Raw genomic sequence first — 21,464 nt, 5'->3', positions numbered from 1 at the left:
TGTATTTTTAAGGTATAGTGGGTCTATGCTCCATATTTTTGGTAACCAAAAATGTATATTTTTATGCAAGCTTAGAGGATTAACTTTCAAAAAAAAAAAAATGGAGCGAAGACCCACTCGTATCGAAAATAGAGTTTTAATATGAGAAAATGACTCTTTTTTACTCTCTTTAGTGTGTGTATAATATTTCATAAGCAAATAATTTCAATCTTTGTGAGATTTTTGCAAATTGTAGAAATTTTACATAAAGTATATTTACATGTTAGATGAAAAATCAAGGAAAATTTTGATATAATTGAGATTTAATTTTTCACCTTCATGTTTGTCACACTATGGACTTTTCGCTCGTCATGTTTACCCATCTTCTTTGCTTAATAAAGCTTGCTGAATTCAGATAATTATTTACACTTTCTGTTTTTTGTTTTTTTTTAACTAAAAACCAAAAAGGCGTTAATGAAAATATATTTCTGTAGTTATTTGTTCGTAACCATAGTTATTCTATGAAAGGACACCTCCTAAAACTTTCTAGTGAGCTCGTACTCAAGAGAACCACATAGTGTTTTATCCAATACATACTTAGTATATATACAATATAGTCATATTATATTGATATAGGCATTTTCTTTGTCAAAAGCTTACACGAGGAGATGAGATTCTACATTTTTTTTATTATCGGGTGTACAGTATTTATTTCCAAGCGAACAATAGGTGCGATAGCTATCTGTAAATAGTCCTTGTTCGTAACAAAGAAAAAGTAATGATGATTGCGCGAGAATGTAGGCATTGGAATGTGAAATGCTGTTACTGAGCATGCATAAAATTGTACCTCGAAGGCTTCTTTTAGACAATGATGTAGAATTTCATGATAAACGTTGGAAAAATTGATTTGACCAATTCATTACAACTGATAAGGGTAAGGACGATTAGCAACCCCAGTTGATAAAATTCTTGGGATATTAATAAAAATTAATATTGTAATGTGAAATTTTTATTTATTCTTTCACCGTTCTCTCAAAACGGAACAATTTCCAAAGAACTTCTCTGACATTACAGAAACAATACTTGTCTAGAATTCTTCAGTAGAAGTGAGGTACTTTTTGAATGGTAAAAATTGCCTCCTGAGATCATTCAATTTGCGACATAATAATACGACATTCATTAAATACCTGGTACACAAAACAACAGCACAATGTTCTTATTTCAAATCACCCCTTCTCAATATCCTTTTTATATCTAACAAAAGTGAAACACAGACAGAATGAGACACAAAAAATAAACATCACACCAAGTAAAATATGACAGATGACAATCTGCCATAGCGCAAAATTGAACACCATTCTGTCGCACCAGTTCTTCGGTTCGTGCAATGGCGCCTTGAATTTTGGAACCCCAAGCCCAAACAACCAGAAGTTTCCAAACACAAACCAAACGCACAGAAATAATGTAAGACACACGTGTGTCACCTTAGTCAAAGTCATCAGTTCAGAATCATCGCGTATTGTATCGTCGTCATCATCACGTAACTTCCGGGCCTGCTTGCACATGAGCATTAAGAGTTTTAATCCCCCAAAACATCCGCCCACCAATAGATATATTGGAATTTTGGGTTCTCGTGGACATTCCTCTAAATACTTCACTCCTGAAAGTATACAGTGTAAAAGTGGAGATAACGAACAGTGATCAATTTCATAAATACAGTAGTTAAAAACAAATTGTTTAACAAAGCTAGGGATAAATACCCCCAGAGCTTATTAAATGCAAGCATTATTGAAGATGTACAATATCTATTTTGTATGTCACCATTTTATGCAGTCCTCGATCCTCTCCGAGTATCTAAGTTCATAAAATACATGTACGCTCTGATCATAAGCAAACTTTCCAGTACGAGTTTCTGGAACATCAGAATAATATATCTTTGGTCCTAAAATCTTTACACTTCTAGACTCTCCGAACTCATTTTGGTCATTATAAACATTGTGGTCAGTGGTAATTCATATATAATAATACGATGACCCTGACCTTGACCATATGATTGATTTCGTAAATCACCACACCTCTTTGGTTATGAGCAATTTTGATATCATCCTCAGATTAATAGCCTATTATTTTACAAATCAAAAAGCTAAGGCCCAAGCAAGAATTTTGTTATACATCTTGTTTCAGGGTCCTCATAAACCATTCGTTTCCTTGCGCCAATATAATGATGATCTAATAGAGACTCTGTGGGGAGAATATTTAAGAGAAAGTTCGTTAATTAAAAATTAATCATACTCCCCCCCCCCCCAAATCATACATGTTAGTCACCAAGGAATTCTTGATATTATCTGCTAAGATTTTTTTTGTGCACATTAATGATATAAATAATAAATGCTTTAAAAATTAAGTTGAGGATATTTGATCTTACCTATAATTATCATGGTAACAGGCAAGGCTAAAAGTAATCCGAGAAAAACAGTAGCAGGGACTGAAATAAAATCAAAATATGTTACTATAAATAATGTTCATATCTCCATTAAAAAAAGAATTGGATTTATTTGTAGAATGAAATATATGGAGATAACGAACAGTATTCAAGCTCTAAAGTCCATTATACAATACAAAATAGGAGCAGAGCAAACACGGACCTCCAAACATCAGAGGTGGGATCAGATGCCATGGAGGAGTGAGCATCCCCTGCCGACCGGTCACACCCGCCGTGTGCTCCTTGTCATGATCGGGAAATAACGGAAAAATCCGTCGACAATTCAGTGTAAATAATGGCCTAACAATTAGTATGAAAAACGTCAGTCAGCATTTGACTCAATGATAAATTGTATTTGCTGACAAGGTCATTGTATCGACCATAGAACTTACGAAATGATGACTTTAGACGAGACAGCTGATATTCTTGTTTCATCAACTTATTTGTCAATAATTTACCTCGTTTTAGAAAATGTACATACGTAGTGCATGCTCTATCGAATCAACTGAGAGATATATACCTCGTATGCAGGTGATGAAGGTATATTGCTGCATAAGTAAGGGAAGTTGACGATTACAAAGTTAAAGTCATCACGTTTATCATAAAGCTTGGTTGTTAGATTACCATTAACGTCTTTTTCAAGTAAAATATCCAAATATGAAACAGATGTGTCGGACTCTGTGGTATCTTTTATAGATACTGTACTCTTTGTGGTACTCTTTTTAGAAGCAATGAAAAATCTCAATTTCGGGGGGGGGGGGGGGGAATAGTGAATATGTATGTCATTTTGTATGTTTTTTCTTTATACAGCATTCATTGTTAAATTGTTCACGTAATTAAATTGTTCCCAAATTATTCCCATAATTAAATTGTTCACCTAATTAAATTGTTCACTTAATTTCAATCATTTTAAGGTTCACCATACTCCTGTTCACGCCAATAAAATTCTGCTCTCACGCTAATGATTTTACAAAAGAAATCAAAATACACACAATTTCAGCATACCTTCTGGGGCCAAATTTGACAGAAATAGACTTTGACAAGACAGGTTTACTTAGGAATAAAAGTCATTTATCTCAGTGAGAGTTATCTTTCTTATCAATGGATTAATGAACTTTTAAGACAAACCGGCGCCTATAACAACATTCGAAGTAAGCACTTTTTAAAATATCCACATCACTGTCAGGAATATTTCAAGACATAAATAATGTTATTTATGTCTCTGGAATATTTCTCTGGATTTCAAATTCAACCTTTGGTTAAAAGTGATTGACTATTTCTTCATTACTATTATACACACATGTAAGTCAATAATACTGCTCACCAGTTCGTCCAAAAATGATAAAAGCTCTATGTACAAAGTCGCAAGGATTTCCGGCCTCATCACATGCTTCCACAAGTCCAACATACACAGACAGCGAGTTTCCTTCCGCGGGGTCAGTCCAAAGGACAAAGCTTCCATAGTACTGTGGTTTATCACAAGGACTGTTAATGTTGCTTGACTATAAAACATACACATAAAGCATTAATGCAAAATATTGCTCCTCTAAAATAAGCTTTTTGATAGCTTAAAATAGAAATGCGTTAATTTATTGCTATATAAAACAATTCAAAAATGTAGTACCCGTGTATTCTGTCACGTTATCAGAAAGAATTTCGTCAGATTAATATATTGTACAGAGAATCTTTACTTTGTTCTGAGTAAAGGGACTGGGAGTTCCGAAATTGTGTCGTTGGTCATTTTTAGTGATTTCTCTCTCTCTCTCTCTCTCTCTCTATATATATATATATATATATGAATGTAAAATACATTTTTTCAATTAGAAAAGTAACATAAATTTCTAATTTTAAAAATTAAACAAGAGGCCCAAGGGCCTTAACGGTCACCTGAGTACAACGATTTAAAGGATCCATAAACTGATAAAGGAAGCTTTGTTGCAAAAAAGCAAGAAAAATAGTACGATTAAGATCAACAAAGTAATTGTTCTAGTATCTATCTATCTGTCCCCCATTTATCACTATTACCATGCAGACTTTTAACAAAATGTCTATTACCTCTCATATTGACCTCACTTGGCCTTTGAAGAACATTTAAAAAGATAAGTTATTTTTGTTTCATCTTTAATCTTGTATTATTTCCAAGTCTACCTGATCATTTAGACTAAATAAGTACTTTAAAATTTTGTATTATATAATAAATGTTCTTGCATAATTCTCTTATTCTATTAACCTTTCAAATACATTATCTATAGTGATTAATTTTCAAAGGTGAATGGCAAAGGGGAATAACTTCACTCAGTAGAATACAAATTAATAGAGCGCTAGCCAGGACCAGAACACTTGACTAAATGTTCAAAATTCTGGTAAAAATACCCTTGCACATTAAAACGTTTTACTCTGTTTGCCTCCAGTATGCCCAGGAGCAGAGAAGAAATAATACCTTTTCACTATTTAACACAGCCCTACCCTAACAACAGAACCCATGACCCAGGGTCATGAAATTTACAAATATGGAAGAGGTACTCTTATTATCATAACTATGCAATTACATGTAGTTGAAGATTTTCAAAGAATTCACCCATTTTCACTATAATGTCAATAGAGCCCCCCCCTCCCCCCATTCACAGAAACAAAGGAACCCCTGGGACCACAAGTTTTAAAAAATTTGTAAAAGCATCCTTGCGGATCACAACTATACACTTGTTTCTTTGCTTTATAACCAGGAGTAGAAAAAATATTTTGAAAGAAATAATAAATTTTCATTATATAATCAATAGAGTCCCCCCTCCCTTTCACAGAACCCCCGACCCTGGGGACATGAATTTCACAATTTTGGAAGAGGCACTCTTGCTCATCATAACTATGTGCTTAGTTTATTTAATACCCAGGAGCAGAGAAGAAGATTTTCAAAGAAATAATGGATTTTCACTATATAATCAATAGAGTCCCGCCCTAACACCAGAGCCCCTGACTCTGGGGCCATGAAATTCACAATTTGGAAGAGGCAGCCAAGCTCATCATAACTATGTACTTAGTTAGGTCATTTAATACCCAGGAGCAGAGAGGAAAATTTTCAAAGATTTAATGAATTTTCACTAAATATTCAATTATGGTGCCCCGCCCTAACACCAGAACGCCTGACCCTGGGGCCATGAAATTAACAATTTTGAAAGAGGCACTCTTGCTCATCATAACCATGCACTTCATTAGTTTATTTAATACCCAGGAGCAGAGAAGAAGATTTTTAAAGAAATAATGCACTTTCACTATATGATCTATAAAGCCCAACCCTAGCACCAGAACCCCTGACCCTGGGGCTATGAATTTCACAATTTTGGTAGAGGGCTCAATGCTTATTACAATCATGCCAACAGTTTGACTGCCTGATGTCCAGGAGTATAGAAGAAGATTTTTAAAGATTGCATTATTTTTGGTGGTTTTAGCCCCACCCCTCAGGCCCAGGGGGGCAGGGACCATGAAATTCATAATTTTTGTCCCCCTTCACCCATAGATGCTATATGCCAAAATTGGTTGAAATTGATAGAGCAGTTTCAGAGAAGAAGCTGAAAATGTTTAAATGTTAACGCACGACGGACGTCGCACGACGACGGACAAAAACGGATAGCAATAGGTCACCTGAGTGACTCAGGTGACCTAAAAAGTAACATAATCAGAGAGGTTCCGGCACTCTGGATGGTTAGTTCAATTGAGTGCTTTTTTTCATAAGATTGTTGATTGAGCAATCGTTTGTGTAGGTGGAAAAACCGTGACATCATAAAAACCTAATTGGAACTCGACCTCGAGCTTACCGCCTTCTGACATAAGGCAGGTGTTTTTAGAATAGGTTCTCGAGCTTACCGCCGGCGCGAAAAAATACCGCCGGCGGGTAAATGTATTTCATAAAAATAAATAATATATATCTTGTAAGTGCACTAAAAAGTTTTGAGAAATAACTGTTTATATACATAAATAAAATAAGGAATTTACAGTCTTGACAGATATGCAGTTTTCTGCTCTGTGTAAACATTGCGACAGCGTCTTAGTTAAGGCTGCATTATGACGTCATTTTTGGCATCAATTTAAATCCACATTTAAATCCAACTTTGTGACGTCATTTGGATAGATTGCAGAATATAAATAGGCCCACTGCGTAAATTTATCTTCAAAGCACTTGAATGTCAGACCTGAAGATGGATTACGATAGTGTTCTAAAACGACGTTTAAAAACTCGGCGGCGATTACGACAAAGAAGACGAGAAAAAGAATTAGAAAGCATTATTTATCGACAAAAGAAGAAAGAAAAGAAACTTCGAAGAAAATATTTACAGATTTTACAAAGACACTATCAACAAGAACAAGAAACGCAGGACTCCATCGGATCAGATGTAGGACTCTATAATATTCAGGAGCCCATCAACAAGCAAAATGTTGTGGATTTAATGACCAGCTTTGATAGGGTTAACAACACCTTGAGAGAATTTAGAGAAGAAATGACTAATGAGTTTTCTTATATCAGAGGAAGATTAGCAAAAATGGAAGCGAAAATGAAAAAGATTCAGAACAAGATGAAATCAAAAGAAAATTGCAAACCAAAGTACCGGAACGAAGCAAAAGATCCAAGGAAGAAACCAACTGAGGAAACAAACGCCTGTTACATCTGTAAAGAACTAAGTCACCAGGCGTCAGACTGTCCTAAAAACCAAGAAGATTGGTGCTACAAATGTTGCCAACCAGGACACTGAGGAAATGAATGCCCAGTAAAAGATGAAAACAGCCAGGAAAATAATGATAATCAGCACGAGGACTTTCAGAAAAAATGGGTACCCATATACTGGAACCTTAGATCTACCTGAAAACAAAGAGCGAAAGCAAGGAAAAGATATCGGCGACTGTGACTGAAGAGAGTAGTCCAACATCGTACCAAATTCTCCTCCAGCGAGCAGCTTAAGAAACCACAGAAGAAGAAAAATTAAAGAACATTCAATTTAGAATTAAAATTAATTGTAATTACTTTATATTAATGTTTATTGTTATTAATGTGTTAATAATGTGTTAATAAATGTAGAAAATGGTAGTACAGTGTGTTATTATTCAAATGTAAATTATGCAAATAATTATAGATATGAAAGTAAATTTAAATTTAAAAACACAACAAAACAAAACAAAAATCTTTCATTCTTTCTCTGCAACCCGAAGGATACAGACGTGTTGTTTGATCATCATCATTCAAGAAGATGCAACAACAGTACAGCAATCATGGACTGAATGGAGATTACTAGTATTTCGTAGCGTGAATGGGTATTTTTGGGCATCATTATGTACCAATTACCTGGGAACTTTTACAAAGACCCGCTACTGACAAGCAATATGTTGGCAGTTACATCTTACACAACCCTGATGTCGAAAGGATATTATATCCATTCTGTGTAAAACAGACTCAGTTGATCATTGTTAACGCCACGTTCTACGCATGAAGAAAAATATCAGATTAGCCACAGAAGCCAAAGGAGACATCAGAAAACTGAATAAAAAAGTTGGTGGCAGCTTAAGAAAGTTTCGAGGAGATTTTGGGTTCCCTGATTACCTTACCGGAGAAGAAATTCTTCGCATTGTCATGGCAGACCATTTTTGACAAGAGGAGTGGAACCAGGCCGACAACGAATTAGTTTTAGTTATATATATATATGTGATGTACCACAGGGGTGAAATGAAAATTGATTTGGATTAAGCAACATACATCATGATGTATTATTGTTGCTTGTTTCAATAAAATGTAGAAAAATTAACTGTCTTATTATTATTTGAAAACAAGACTGTTGATTGTTCAAATGTATATATGCTTTGTAATCTAACTATGATGTCAAAATATAAAATGACATAAAAAACTGTAGATCAGGCTGTAATTGAAATCCATGCCCAGAAATTGGCAGGAAAAGAAGACGCTACAGTAGTGTTTATATAGGGTTGTCAAAATCAGCTGATATCTGTAAAGTTTGGAAATTTATGTTTTATTTGTATAAAACAGTCATTTCTAAAGACTTGTATTATAAGATATTTATTGTATATTATTATTTTCAGAAAAATATTCCCCACGATGTTTTTTTTCACGCTGGCAGTAAGGTTAAGAGCCAAGGTCAACTGCACTGAAGGAAAAAAAGTGTACTCAGTTGATCTCACCATCCAGGACTCTATTAAAGAGTAAGGCCAAAAACTTCAGCTGATTGTAAAATGGTCGATCTAACTAAAACGAAATGTTCCAAATCTGCTACCGTTTCTCAAACACCTAACATCATCCCTTTCGATGTCACGTTAGAGCGACCTTTCGATTAGCCTTGAAATCACCACGCCCAAATTTTCCCTAACGAAAAATAATTATAGTTTACTATAGTAAATACTTTGATACTTTGATCTACTATGACACTTTACTCTAGAACTTTTTTTTGAGATTTCAAAGCATAAAATCTCTTAAGTTCGATTACAATGTATCATAAACATGTATCAATATTAATTATCAACAGCCCGCCTCTCAAAATTCAAAAGACTTAAATTAAACTGTCTGGGGTATTTTTTGCAAAGTAGGTCAAAGGTCAAGGTCAAGTGAATTGTAACGCTGATATTTTTCATGATGTTTTATGAAAATCAGTGCACATGCTAAATAGCATAGACTTGCCTCTTAAATGTAAAAAAAAAAATGCTGTATATAGGCACTATTTACTTTTTTTAAAGTAGGTCAAAGCTCAAGGTAAAGGGTCGCTAGGTCGGTAACCATGTCAATTCATAAAATCCATAGTGCCAAGCAATATATTTGCAAAATACCAAGTCCATATCTCGTACAGTTCTTGAGATACAAGGTGTGACAGACGGACAGACAGGTAGACAAACGCTGGGTAAAGTGATCCCTTAAGCTTAGTGCCGCTCTGCTCTGCAGGCGACTCGAAAATGTGTATGTTTGAACTTGAGAACATAAAATAAAACAATCTGAAATCCATAGCAAAATTACTTTGATTTACTATTGTAATAACTTTGATTTACTATAGTAAAAACTTTGATACTATAGTAAACTATAGTTAACTGTAGTATACTAGTATTTTGTTAGGGTTAGCTCAGAGTAGTTTCTATTTCTCTAATTACAACTTAGGTACGAGACATAGGATAATTGGAAAGAACATTTTTCATCATTTGAACATATAAAGACCTACACGATAATATCCATGTGTAAAAAAATATTTAATACTTGCGGGCAATACTACTTAAATACCCGGTACCATTTTCAATTTTATATAAAGAAGAAAGGTATTCGCAAGTCCTATTTTGGTCTTGTGAGTTAAGACGCATCCTAGGAGTCTTATATTAATTACCAGCACACAAGGAAGGTGACAAAATCACTCACATAATGAGTTAGAATTACTAAAGTGTTGAGGTACAGACGGCCGAACAGATGGACAATGTGATTAGGGTTAGGTCTGTATTCGGAGCCCTAACAACGTGACATCATCGATTCCGTAAGATTCACTATGGATGTTTTTTCCCCAAAGTACAACTAAGATTGAGGGGGTTACCAAAAAATTACAGTGATTATTCATACAAATAGATAATGGATTTAAAAGCTTTTTCTGACACTTCTGAAAAGCACGCCATAGAATTGCGTAATGGAACATTACACATACGCACATGACATAACAGACCTTTTATAATAAACGATTGTGGAATCATTTGCAATATCTATTTTCCTATCGATCCCAAACTGAGTATAGATCAAACTAAAACTGATATTAAACAGAAATATTTTGTCACATGGATATGAACTGAATACTGGTATTCAATGGTATAAATATAAACAAAAATATATAAAAGTGCCTGGATCTCGATGATTTCACTTAACGAAAACTTTGCTCGTGACGATGACGTCATCGATATTCCTTGTAAATGAACATCAAGCATTACTGTTCAAAGACCACAATAATTCAAAGCAACCGCGCGAAGAGATACCATTTAACTGGAGTTAATTGAAAGCTTCCTGCAATTGTCGCTTATTTATACGTTTTAATCACAAAGACTCAATAGTAAAATGGCATTTCTTTGAGTGCCATGCTGTCTGCAGGATCAACAAAGAAATATTTTATCATTATTATTCTGTATCACATAATATTTATGACGACAAGTGTCTTATATTTACAAAATGGATAAGATAATTGCTTAACCTTGTTTTTTTCCTGAATAAAAAAGAAATATTAATTTTTAAATACAAATGGGTAAAATAGGTACCAGTAAACCCATTTTTTTATGTTCTAAAATTAACATACGGGTAATGACAGATTCAAACATTGGGTCTTCAGGGGCAACAACTCGTATAGGAAATTAACTCTACCAAAACTTAAATATAAGGAAAACCAATTAGTATTAAGTGCAAAGTTTATTTCTTCATTATTACATATAACAATTAATTTTTACTGTAATCGTTGTATCAAAATCATGAATATTGAGTAAAAAAAAAAAATCAGTATTAAGAAATTGGGAAGGGGGTCCCTGTCCATGGGTACATGTACTAGTGGTACAGTCTCTGCATCTAAATTAAAATTCATTGAGAATTCAATAAAAATATCTTCTCTTTATCGAATTACAAGTGTCACTGTCCCGCCAAAGAAGAAATTTATTTTCATGTTGTGAAATAGAATATACAGTCCAAATCTATCACAATTCGAGACCACATTCTGTCAAATTCCGAGAATTAAATGACACAAATTGAAATCAATCTCTAGCTGAATTGCTGTCGTTGGTAATTCAGCATAGGATGTCAATCATAGCGCTCGAGTTCCGGAAATAATCCGACAATATCTAATTTTAACTTCATAAAGTAAAAACAAAGCTTTGACAGGTTACTTCCGGGTGATTTAATGCGGGAATCCTTTAAAAAATCGCACTTATGGCGTTTTAGCCCGCGTTGAGCTGACGAATAAAATGTATTGTGCTATTTTTATTTTTGGATACTTAGAATTGTCTATTGTCAATCTTTCCCAATCTTTAATTCCCATATAACAAGTGCGGAAAGGAAAGCATACAATAATACAAACATTGCAAACATATTGAGACTTCTCACGGACTACAGCTGCTGTCCTTTAAAGAAATGTGATTCTCCTTATCAACTCACAAGAAGTCTCTATTCCCTGAGGGGATCCGAGGTCATTTTAGATCACTTTGATATATAACATCTTTGAAAATCTCAGGGAGAGACGCTCTCCTCCCGACTGGATCCGTTACTGCATTCAGATGAGGTTCTAATTGTACTCGTTAGGATAGCAATGCGAAAAAAGCTGGTATGACCTTGACCCGTAGAAGCCAATTTGGCATTAGACTTCGAGTGCAGCAAAATTATATTGAATGAGTGTAGTAAGCTACGTTACTATAAGAAAAGGAATCGCCTTCAAGTTCAGCTGTCTTTGGATCTAAGATTGCATTTAGTAACTTCTGTTTCATAGACCATTATGACAAATCGCCGCGTAAGCGGGTTATGTAATTTTTTTCTGCAATAGCTGCCACGTTATAATTAATTCCCGTACTAACAAACAAAGAAAGACATTTTCATTGTTTATATTTATATCTGTATAAAAACATAGTAAAATTAAAATTATATATGTGTGTTATCGTATGCATAATTGATGGAAGAGCCGTTGCTCAAGAAATCTTTGCAGGTGGCTTGCTTAGTGGCGTTTACTGACTGATAAACAGCAATGGTTTTCATAAGAAATAAAGGAAATAATATTCAGTGGATGTAAATATTTTCCCCTTTGCGGAAGATTTAGGTACTGGAAAGACATTATGATCCACATATTGAAGTCTCGGCTTGATATGTAGTTCTTTCATTTTCTCCTTACTCATTTGCATTTATTTAATTGTAATGTATACATAGTTCTAGAATCTAAAGAAAACTCATTAAAAAAAATCATCAGTAGAATTCTCCAATAAGGTACAGTGTATATGGAATTCAAAATTTCTTGAGTTATTAATTAGAGATTAGTTTCTTAATGAACTTTTCTTCAATAATGACATACCATTAGTCGTGGTGAATTGCCTTAGGAGGAATCGTATGCAGATTAAACCTAAAAGTTATTCATTATAAAAGCTGAGATGGATCCCTTATACGGTTCTTTCATATGTAATAACTCGTAAACACCTATGTACACGAGCTGATAATTTCCGTTATTATCCAGTAAATGAAAATCAATTATACACTATTCTTATGATAAGAACACGTCCTGACCCACTATTGTATTAATTATTATCCTATATTAAAATAAGTTGACAATATTGGATACAGGATATTCCATGACATTTCTTTTAAACAACACAAAAACGCCGAGAGGTGCTATATACAGTTCAAGACCAGTTTTTCATTCTTTCGTAATAATGTCGACAAAGATATTATCTGAAATAATCCAAGTTTACGTAATTTTTATGAAAGAACCAGTGTTGCACAACTGAAGAATTGGCCTGTAGAGACCTCAAAACGTTCGGGTTCGACAACAGAAAATACACAGAACTGTTCAATATAAAGATAAGCTGAGACCTCTCATCACAGACAATAATTGCTGCTCTTAAAAATAATGGAAACAGAATTTTTAGATGATGCAAGTAATAAGCAGTTTTACATTCTTCATTCTACGGGGCACTTGCATTAATCAAAAAGCTGCATATGAAGTATTAGAAAGAGAGTGAGAGATGTTTGGATTAAGCGATTCAATTTTAACAGATTCAGCTTCTATTTCACCAACAATAACAATAAAATCTTGACAATTAGAGGCATGTTCAGCTAGGAGTTCAGTTATTTCACGTCTATGGCATAGATTTTTTTTCTAAATTAAACAGTCATGTTAAAATTTATCTAACCTTTTTAAAGTCATTAATAATATTCCTGCCTTGGACGACATGATATTAATCATGAAAATGATCAATGATTTAAGGATGTCTATTCCTCTGAAAATCATCAGTAAATATCTTTACATGCTCACCGAAATATCACTGAATTCAAACCGTAATATGTACCTATCCATGCAATTTTCTTCCAAGTTCAAATTATAGTTCATCATATTACATATATACGAGTATAGTAAAATTTACGAAATCTCAAATATTTTAAGGAAATTCTGTATACAAAAAGCATCAATTATGCATTTTCTAGTAGAAAAATAAATATACATGTAACCTGAAATAAAATACTGCATGGTTTTCATACTTATTATGGATTCGAGTTTTTCCTATTATCTTCATTTCCTACATGTAAATTTAGATCAAAGATTAACAACTCTTGATCAAATTTTAAAAGTAGAACGAAAAGTGATTTTAATTTCAAGCTTCGTGTTAATATTAATTCAAATAAAAGAATTTTTTATAATTATTGTACGGTCATTCTTTACAATACTTCAAAAATGATTAGTGACTAAATTAAGAGAATACTACATTTTATTTTGTAATAATGGAGACAAAAAGGGCCAGCTTCAAATAAATTCATTTCCGTGTGAATTCAAAATTGTTTCCTGAGAATTTTTCTTTTGTCACATGTCCATTGTATCTATAAACGAATTCTTAAACTGATACATATTTATATGCATTACTATGTCATAATATTAACACCTTTCGTAAAACAACACAATCAAAATTGTCATATTTGCTTACATCTAAAATCAAATTTTGGAGATCTATGTTCTCTAAGTCTATTCAATTTACAACTGGTGTTTTGATTACTTTCTTGATTTCAAACACTTCCTGTTTCAGATGTTATAAAGCTTTCATTATCTAGTGCTCCGTCTGCATTTGACGTGTTAAATCGAGCTCGTTTCGTGACGTCATGCGCAAAGAGGTGCCTTTAACGTTCCTTTTCACGACCACGCTAATTAGAAGTCGCCATTTTTTCATATCAAATTCCCTAGCAACAAGAATAGAAATCTTTTCTTCTAATCGAATTTCTATAAATGGCAGGTTTCATCGTGACTTACAGATACTTCCACACCACATCGTCTCAGAGGTTCACGCATACTCACTCAGCAAGCTAAGTATAGAACGAATAAGGGAATTTTAGCAAACTTCCAAAAGACATAGACAGTTAGATTAATAAATAACTATTTTCGTGTAAATAAAGTTCTAAATTTGACTTCTGTCAATTAAATAAAGAGTAAAGTAATTAATGGGAATTTTTCAAGTTTCTCTATTTGGAAGTAATCCATGTCATTTCTCAGGTATCAACAATATTTAATGCATATATGACTATATGACATATAGTCTATGTACATAGAGGAATTTCTTTCTCCTTATACGGATCTCTGAATGATAATGTGACGATCGAAACACTCTTACTGTAGACGAAAGCCTCCATAAAATGTTACCTTCATGTAGGAAGTGTGTCAGTGGCACGGAACTCAAGTCTTAAAGGGACTCGAGTTGTAAAATCATCGGATTCACTAATTTCAAAAACACTAAACTATATTCATTGGATAAATCATATAATTTTTCTAGAAACAAGACTAATGTTGAAAATGTTCGCATAATAAATGATGAATATTTACCACAGGCATTTGTTTTGTCTGTTCAGGGCATCTCTCCTTTCTTTTTTCACAAGGCACCTTACTCAATTTCAGACATACCCTTCAATCTCGTATTTTATTATTAATCTGTGATCATTAGCCTACATTATCTTGATACATTTCGCTTCGAGAAACTTTTCTTTTTTCTAATAAATCGTTCTAGATACCTCTTTATTGCAAACCACTCATTTATATTCCTCCAAAAATACCTCAACACATTTTAGATACATCAACTTCCGGTTTCGTTTAATGGATAAAATACATTCATGAGACTATGAACTGACATTTTTAATGAAACATTCTACTTCAATGTAGCAGATTTAGTGATCGTAATGACATTCAAGTTTTTTGTCTGCATTTTTTTAACTAATATACTTAGCACAATATGTTCCTAGGGTTCCAACTTCGATACATTTCAATGTAAGCATTATCTTTGCTCTGCACGGAAAAGTCTTTGTCACAAGATTTTTAAACTTTTCAAAATGAGTAATTAGCACTCGCTTAGTAATAAATTAACAGAACATGACATGTTTCCTTGTTATTAAATGTAGTGCAGCCGGTGCAATTTAGAATGATAATTATCCATTGCGACTTTAATTTTCAGCCATTTTTAGGAGTACATCAGTGATCATAATATAGAAAATCACAAAAATACTTCTTCAAACATCTTCGTTTATAGACTTTATTAATTGAACAATAGTTAGAAATATCATTCAAAATTTAATTCTCCTTTCTTCAATTGAAATAACAGATTAAATCAACAAATATAGGCAAATGTACTCAATATTTTTCAATGCATTTTTTAAAATTAAATTTACAACACTAAATTTTCAAATATGTATGGTGGCATATTTCTGCCACCATTTGTCAAATGTTTATGTTGACTTGTCAGAGGCTTATGTTGACTTGTCAGACATTTATGTCAACTTGTCAGATAATTATGTCGACTTGTCAAATAATAATCATCACGACCAGTATCTTCGTATCTTCTTATCAAAGCATATTAATGCCACTTACTGACATCTACCTGTCCTGATTTTATCTGACAAAACATAATTTTCTGACAGGTCGACATCATTTCTGACAAGTTGACATAACTTTCTGACAAGTCGACATCATTATCTGAAAAGTCGACTTGTCAGAAATTATGTCAACATGTCAGAAAATTATGTTGACTTGTCAGATAATATATCAACTTGTAAGATTTTTTTATGTTCACTTGTCAGATCTTTATGGTGACTTGTAAGATCCTTGTTTCAACTTGTCAGAAAAACATGTTGTCAACTGGTGGCATAAACTGGGCATGGACACATTTTCATGATGAATTCATAAACACGTAAATGAAATATGGAGATAACGAACAGTATTCAAGCTCAAAGTCCATTAATAATACAAATCAGGCAAAGCAAACCTGGACCTCCAAAAATATCAGAGGTGGGACCAGGTGCCATAAAGGAGTGAGCATTCCCTGCCGACCATTCACAACAACCGTGTGCTCCTTGTCATGATCGGGGGAAAAAAACGGGAAAATCCGTAGACAAATCAGTGTGTAAATAATGGCCTAACAATTGGTTTGAAAACGTCAGTCGTCATTTGACTTATTATAGGTTGTATTTGCTGACAATGTAGTTGTATCGACCATAAAACTTGCAAAATGGTGTCTTCAAACAAGACTGTTGATATCCTTGTTTCATCGACTTGTTTGTCAATAGCTTGCCTCGTTTTAGAAATTGTTCATACATAGAGCATGCTTTTGCATATCGAGACAAAAAAGTGGCAAGTCAACAAAAATATCTGTCAAGTCGACATAATTATCGTACAAGTCAACAAAAAGACCTGACAAGTCATCATATCAATTATCTGACAAGGGGGGGGGGGGGGGAGAACTATGCCACCATACAAATGATTACGAAAAGTGATTAAATTTATACCTTTCCCAACAAACTAATGAGAGAAATGTTTTTTTATCAATACTACTCAGGTTGACCATTTTGCATTTACACAAGATACCAGGTATTAGCTTAGCGCTTCATGAAAAATATGCCTACGTGCAAGTCTGTATAATTTATACACCAATAATTCACATATCTTATTCCTTATATGTACATTTTACATGTTTAAAAGCACCTAAACTAATTATATACTCAATGTTTGAATTTCTCGCTACATTATCTATACTTATAAATTAATAAATTTTGCAAATAAACTCTGAAACGGGTGCACCCGAGTTCTTACTTACTCCTCTAAGAATACACACGATACAAGATGTTGTCCGTAAACTATAATTAGATTTCACTTGCATTGTAAGTATCGTATATTAAATTAAAAGTCAATTTTTATTTTCTATAAACAGCCATGAAATAGCAAAAATGTGAGTATGGTGGCGTTTCCGGTTGGCGGATCTAAGTTACTGGCAATTTTTAATGAAACTGGCAACAAGCAATTTATTTCATTAAACGTCATTACTGAATTATTCAATCAAAACTTGATTTAATTGATATAAAAGAAATAAGTTGAGATAACCGATTAAAAAGGAAAATGTGCAAATCATTCACCGATCGTAATATTGACGGAAGCTTCTAGAACATCATATAGCATCGAGCCCGATGTTAAAAAGAAAATAGCTGCTTTAACATTAAAAAAAAAAGCTTTTGTGTCAATGGTCATTGAAATAATGGTAAATCATTGATAACACTGTAAGTTGTGAATATATTTATATATCGAAAGACTATTACATTTATTTAGTAGGTTTTCCTAACAAATTTATCGGTAAAATTTGTATATTCCTCACTGAGAGCATCGTGGCAACGAACCCAAAGTACAATTTGGACTTCGTAATAAATCTGCTTACATGAAAAGAGAAAATTAATGAACACGGATTGTTCAAATACAATTATGCTGTAAAATTTTGTGCTTTAATCAATACATTTCAGTTTTTTTCTGAATACAGTCTTTTGTATCAAATACTCGGCCTATTCCAGTGGCGGATCCAGACACCCCCCAAAAAAATGATTTATTAAATTTTATGTATATTTTGGACACAAAAGGGAGGGGGGTTGGGCCCCCCTCTAAATCCGCCAGTGTATTCATAGGGCGTTCCAATTTTTACACAGGTACTTGGGTCTTGGATTATAAATATGTATGTACCTTATTGATATGTAAAAAATAAAGGTAAGGTACAGTTTTTACATATCAATAAAGTACATACATATTTATAAACCAAGACCCAGGTACCTGTGAATTTTTACCAAAAAAAAAATCAATTTCTCGGTAAAATGTGCATTTCTTGACGGAAATGAAATAAGAGTATCTGAAGTATAATATCCATAACACAGTATATACAATATCAATAACATAGTATATAACAGGTTTCACAATAAACGTCAATTAATGAAATTGTTATTTAAGTTTTTCAAAGGGGGTGGGGTTGGGGTGGGGTGGGGGTGGAGGCGTACTTCTACTTCATGCGGGATTTTGAACAAAGTATTTCTTCCTGCTATAAGTCTGTAGGCTGTCAGTAGATATATATTACTGGATTTTTTCTGTCGGTAGTGGTATAAATTCAATTCCCCGCGCTTGCGCTGGATTTCATCTAGTTTCGTTATACTTTTATCAACGTCTCTGTAGCCTCATTGTGACGTCACTTAAGCGTGCGTTTCTCCGCGTATATTTCTACGCGTTAGTACATTTCAAAAGTTATGTCCCTTGGCCGACATTTAGAAGAAAAACTCTTAGAATCCTCACAGTAGCCTTTGTAGTTTTCTGGTGTGTAACTTTATCATTTGATTTGAAAAAAAAAAAAAATCTTTGCACTTTGAATATTAATTGCCTCAGGATGAGGCTGCCCATAAATCATCGGAAATTTATCATTTATTTATTTAGATATTTATAAAGGATAAATTTATCGGAGCGCGCCCAAATGTTTGGTAGAAAAAAGCTTTCCCTTTTGACTTTTCGGTTGACCCCGCAACGGGGCACAACTTTTGCAAAGTGTGGATTTCATATTTGGTTAAGTAGAAAAGCACATCAAATGTAAATATTGGCTCTTGATTTCAGTGTACTCGACCTGATCAGGTATTGGTTAACCTCGAACTTCGTCCCTGGCCAACCAAATATGACCAGTTCCGTATAGCTACGAGTAGACTCCATCAAAAGTCCATAATTATATAAAGGAACAAAAACCTCGGGATAACATTTGGAGAGCTTCAAATGTGATCCCTTCTGGAGAATTCTATTTATTACATTTTCAATAGTGAAATACTTTTATTTATTGAATAAAAGTGATATTCTGTCACAGTCCGATAGGATATCAAAGTAAGCAAAAAATAATTTCTGGACTGTCATAAGATAGAGATAGTGACTAAACCATCTTGATAGAGACTAAAACTGCCAATTTCTTCCCAAAAAATTGCTAAAATCCACTTTACGATGTTTTCAATTTCACAATTGCTAAACTATGACGTCATTGCCTGTGACACTGTGTTACGAAAAGACAGACGCAAAAAGGAAATCAAAGAAAATGTAACTGACAGAAAATTCGATGTTTTTTAGTTGGATAGTTGGAATTTATTTAACTCGTGAGACAGGATTTTTTGATATTTTCACTCATGCTTCGCATTCGTGGAAATATCAAAAAATCCTGTCCCACTCGTGAAATAAATTCCATATGCAACTACAAAACATTGAATATCCTCTATTTATCCAGAAGTCCTATATAAGAATGTCTTTGTACATGTAATATATAATTTTAAATCTCAGTATATTAACATACATTTTGGATTATAACATCAGCAAAGTATGAATATGTGTTTTAAGACAATGCTATTCTAAGGACAGTCGTAATTTTAATTATGTGTATGTCGTCTTGGACATTTAAATATAGTTAATTCTATTGTTTGTAGACTTAAACTAATAAAGATATTTAAATACATTCTATTTTATCTTACTAGCTATTGTGATTTAAATAGAAACTGAACTCTTACTTGTCGGCGGCTTGACAAAACATCAGGAGAGTAGCATAATTTTCTTTCACTCTCAAAGCTGAATGCGACACTTTTTGAAGGCGAGGGTTGGGGTGTTAGATACGTCCGTGTGTTTGAGAGGTGCCTACGGGGAGAAGAGGGTGGGACACAGCCTGCCTGAAGTACGGTGGGCGCGGATCCACGTCGACAAGTCCCCCTTCCGCTGGAACGTCGGCGATTCTTCCGGACAACGGTCCCTGTCCGCGTCAGCATGCCGTAAATTATTGGGAACAGCTGATGTTCTGCATTATATCTTAATATGCAAAAGAAATGATACTAGAAAAAGTGTACAATGTATGTATATTTAAAAATCTGTTTTGGAAAATGTCAAGCTATACACTGATGTTTTTTAACGTCGACGGAATATATTATTTTTTCTTTCAAATGCATTAATTTACCTGTGAGAAAAGGTAATCCAGGGGAATCTTCTCCAACCTTAACAATAACCAAAGGGCTAGTGGATCCGTGATTGGCGCTTCTCCTCTGTGTCTATACGGAAGGTGACTGACTGCAATGTCTATTGATTGCCGCTCGAATCTAACGGTAAATAGAAGCTTTATTCTCATTCCAAAAGAAACGTCGTTGGATGTACGTAGCATTTCATTATCTTTGGGTAATTAGACCGAACTTTGATTTCAAACGTCAAAAGCCATTTGAACAAAGTCCTCTTTACGTGATGAAAGAATATTTCTTTTTTATAAAGAACAGCTATAAATGATCTCCTCCTCGACTCAAGTTTTGTATGTGTTTGAACATTTCACGGTTGATCTACGAAAGGGAGAAATTTGATTACTCTTTTAAATTCTATAATTATATAAGTATTCCCATAGGTTACATAATGTGAAAGGATATGTTTATGATGAAGGGTTAGTAAACCTTTCTAAATAACATTGAGTATTAAAATTTCTATGCCCCCGTAAATCGAAGATTCGGGGGCATATAGTTTTTGTCTTGGCTGTCCGCCAGTCTGTTTGTCTGTTAATATATCTGTTTGTCCGCAAAAACGTTAACCTTGCCCATGACTTTTGATTGGTTGGGACTTAGGCTTTCGATATTTCACATGTGTATTCCTTGTGGCAAGACCTTTCTTTGGCTACCAACATATTTGACCCATTGACCTTGGAGTTTTACCCACTTTTGCAAAATTTTATCAAACTTTAACCTTGGCCATAACTTTTGAACAGTTGGTGCTAGGGCTTTCATACTTCACAGATGTATTTTTGTGAGAAGACCTCCCATTGGGATACCAACAATTATGACCCTATGACCTTGACCTTGGAGTTTGACCTACTTTGAAAAACGTTCACCTTGTCCATAACTTTTGAATAGTTGGTGATAGGGCTTTCAAATTTCACAAGTGTATTTCTTGTGACAAGACCTTCCCTTCGGCACCATTAGTTTGGACCT

The 21,464-nt window shown here is 33.8% G+C and overlaps 1 protein-coding gene across 1 annotated transcript; it reads right to left on the bottom strand.

Annotated features, from left to right (window-relative positions):
* Window positions 1–1,081: 1,081 nt before the first annotated feature.
* On the bottom strand, window positions 1,082–20,721 carry LOC133173276 (uncharacterized). Its single transcript, XM_061308262.1, has 5 exons — window positions 20,456–20,721; window positions 20,019–20,310; window positions 3,786–3,963; window positions 2,405–2,464; window positions 1,082–1,639 (listed from the first exon to the last, which is right to left on the bottom strand). Exons 2-5 carry the CDS (start codon window positions 20,268–20,270, stop codon window positions 1,206–1,208), a joined length of 924 nt encoding a protein of 307 aa, XP_061164246.1. The 5' UTR covers window positions 20,271–20,310; window positions 20,456–20,721; the 3' UTR covers window positions 1,082–1,205.
* Window positions 20,722–21,464: the final 743 nt, after the last annotated feature.

This window comes from Saccostrea echinata, unplaced genomic scaffold (assembly GCF_033153115.1).
Source record: "Saccostrea echinata isolate AGI-Se365-2 ecotype Australia unplaced genomic scaffold, CSIRO_AGI_Sech_v1 ptg000056l, whole genome shotgun sequence".
In the NCBI taxonomy this organism is placed as follows: Eukaryota; Metazoa; Mollusca; class Bivalvia; order Ostreida; family Ostreidae; genus Saccostrea; species Saccostrea echinata.
The sequence above is the reverse complement of the archived record's forward strand: the minus strand, read 5'-3'. Positions and strand labels throughout refer to the sequence as shown.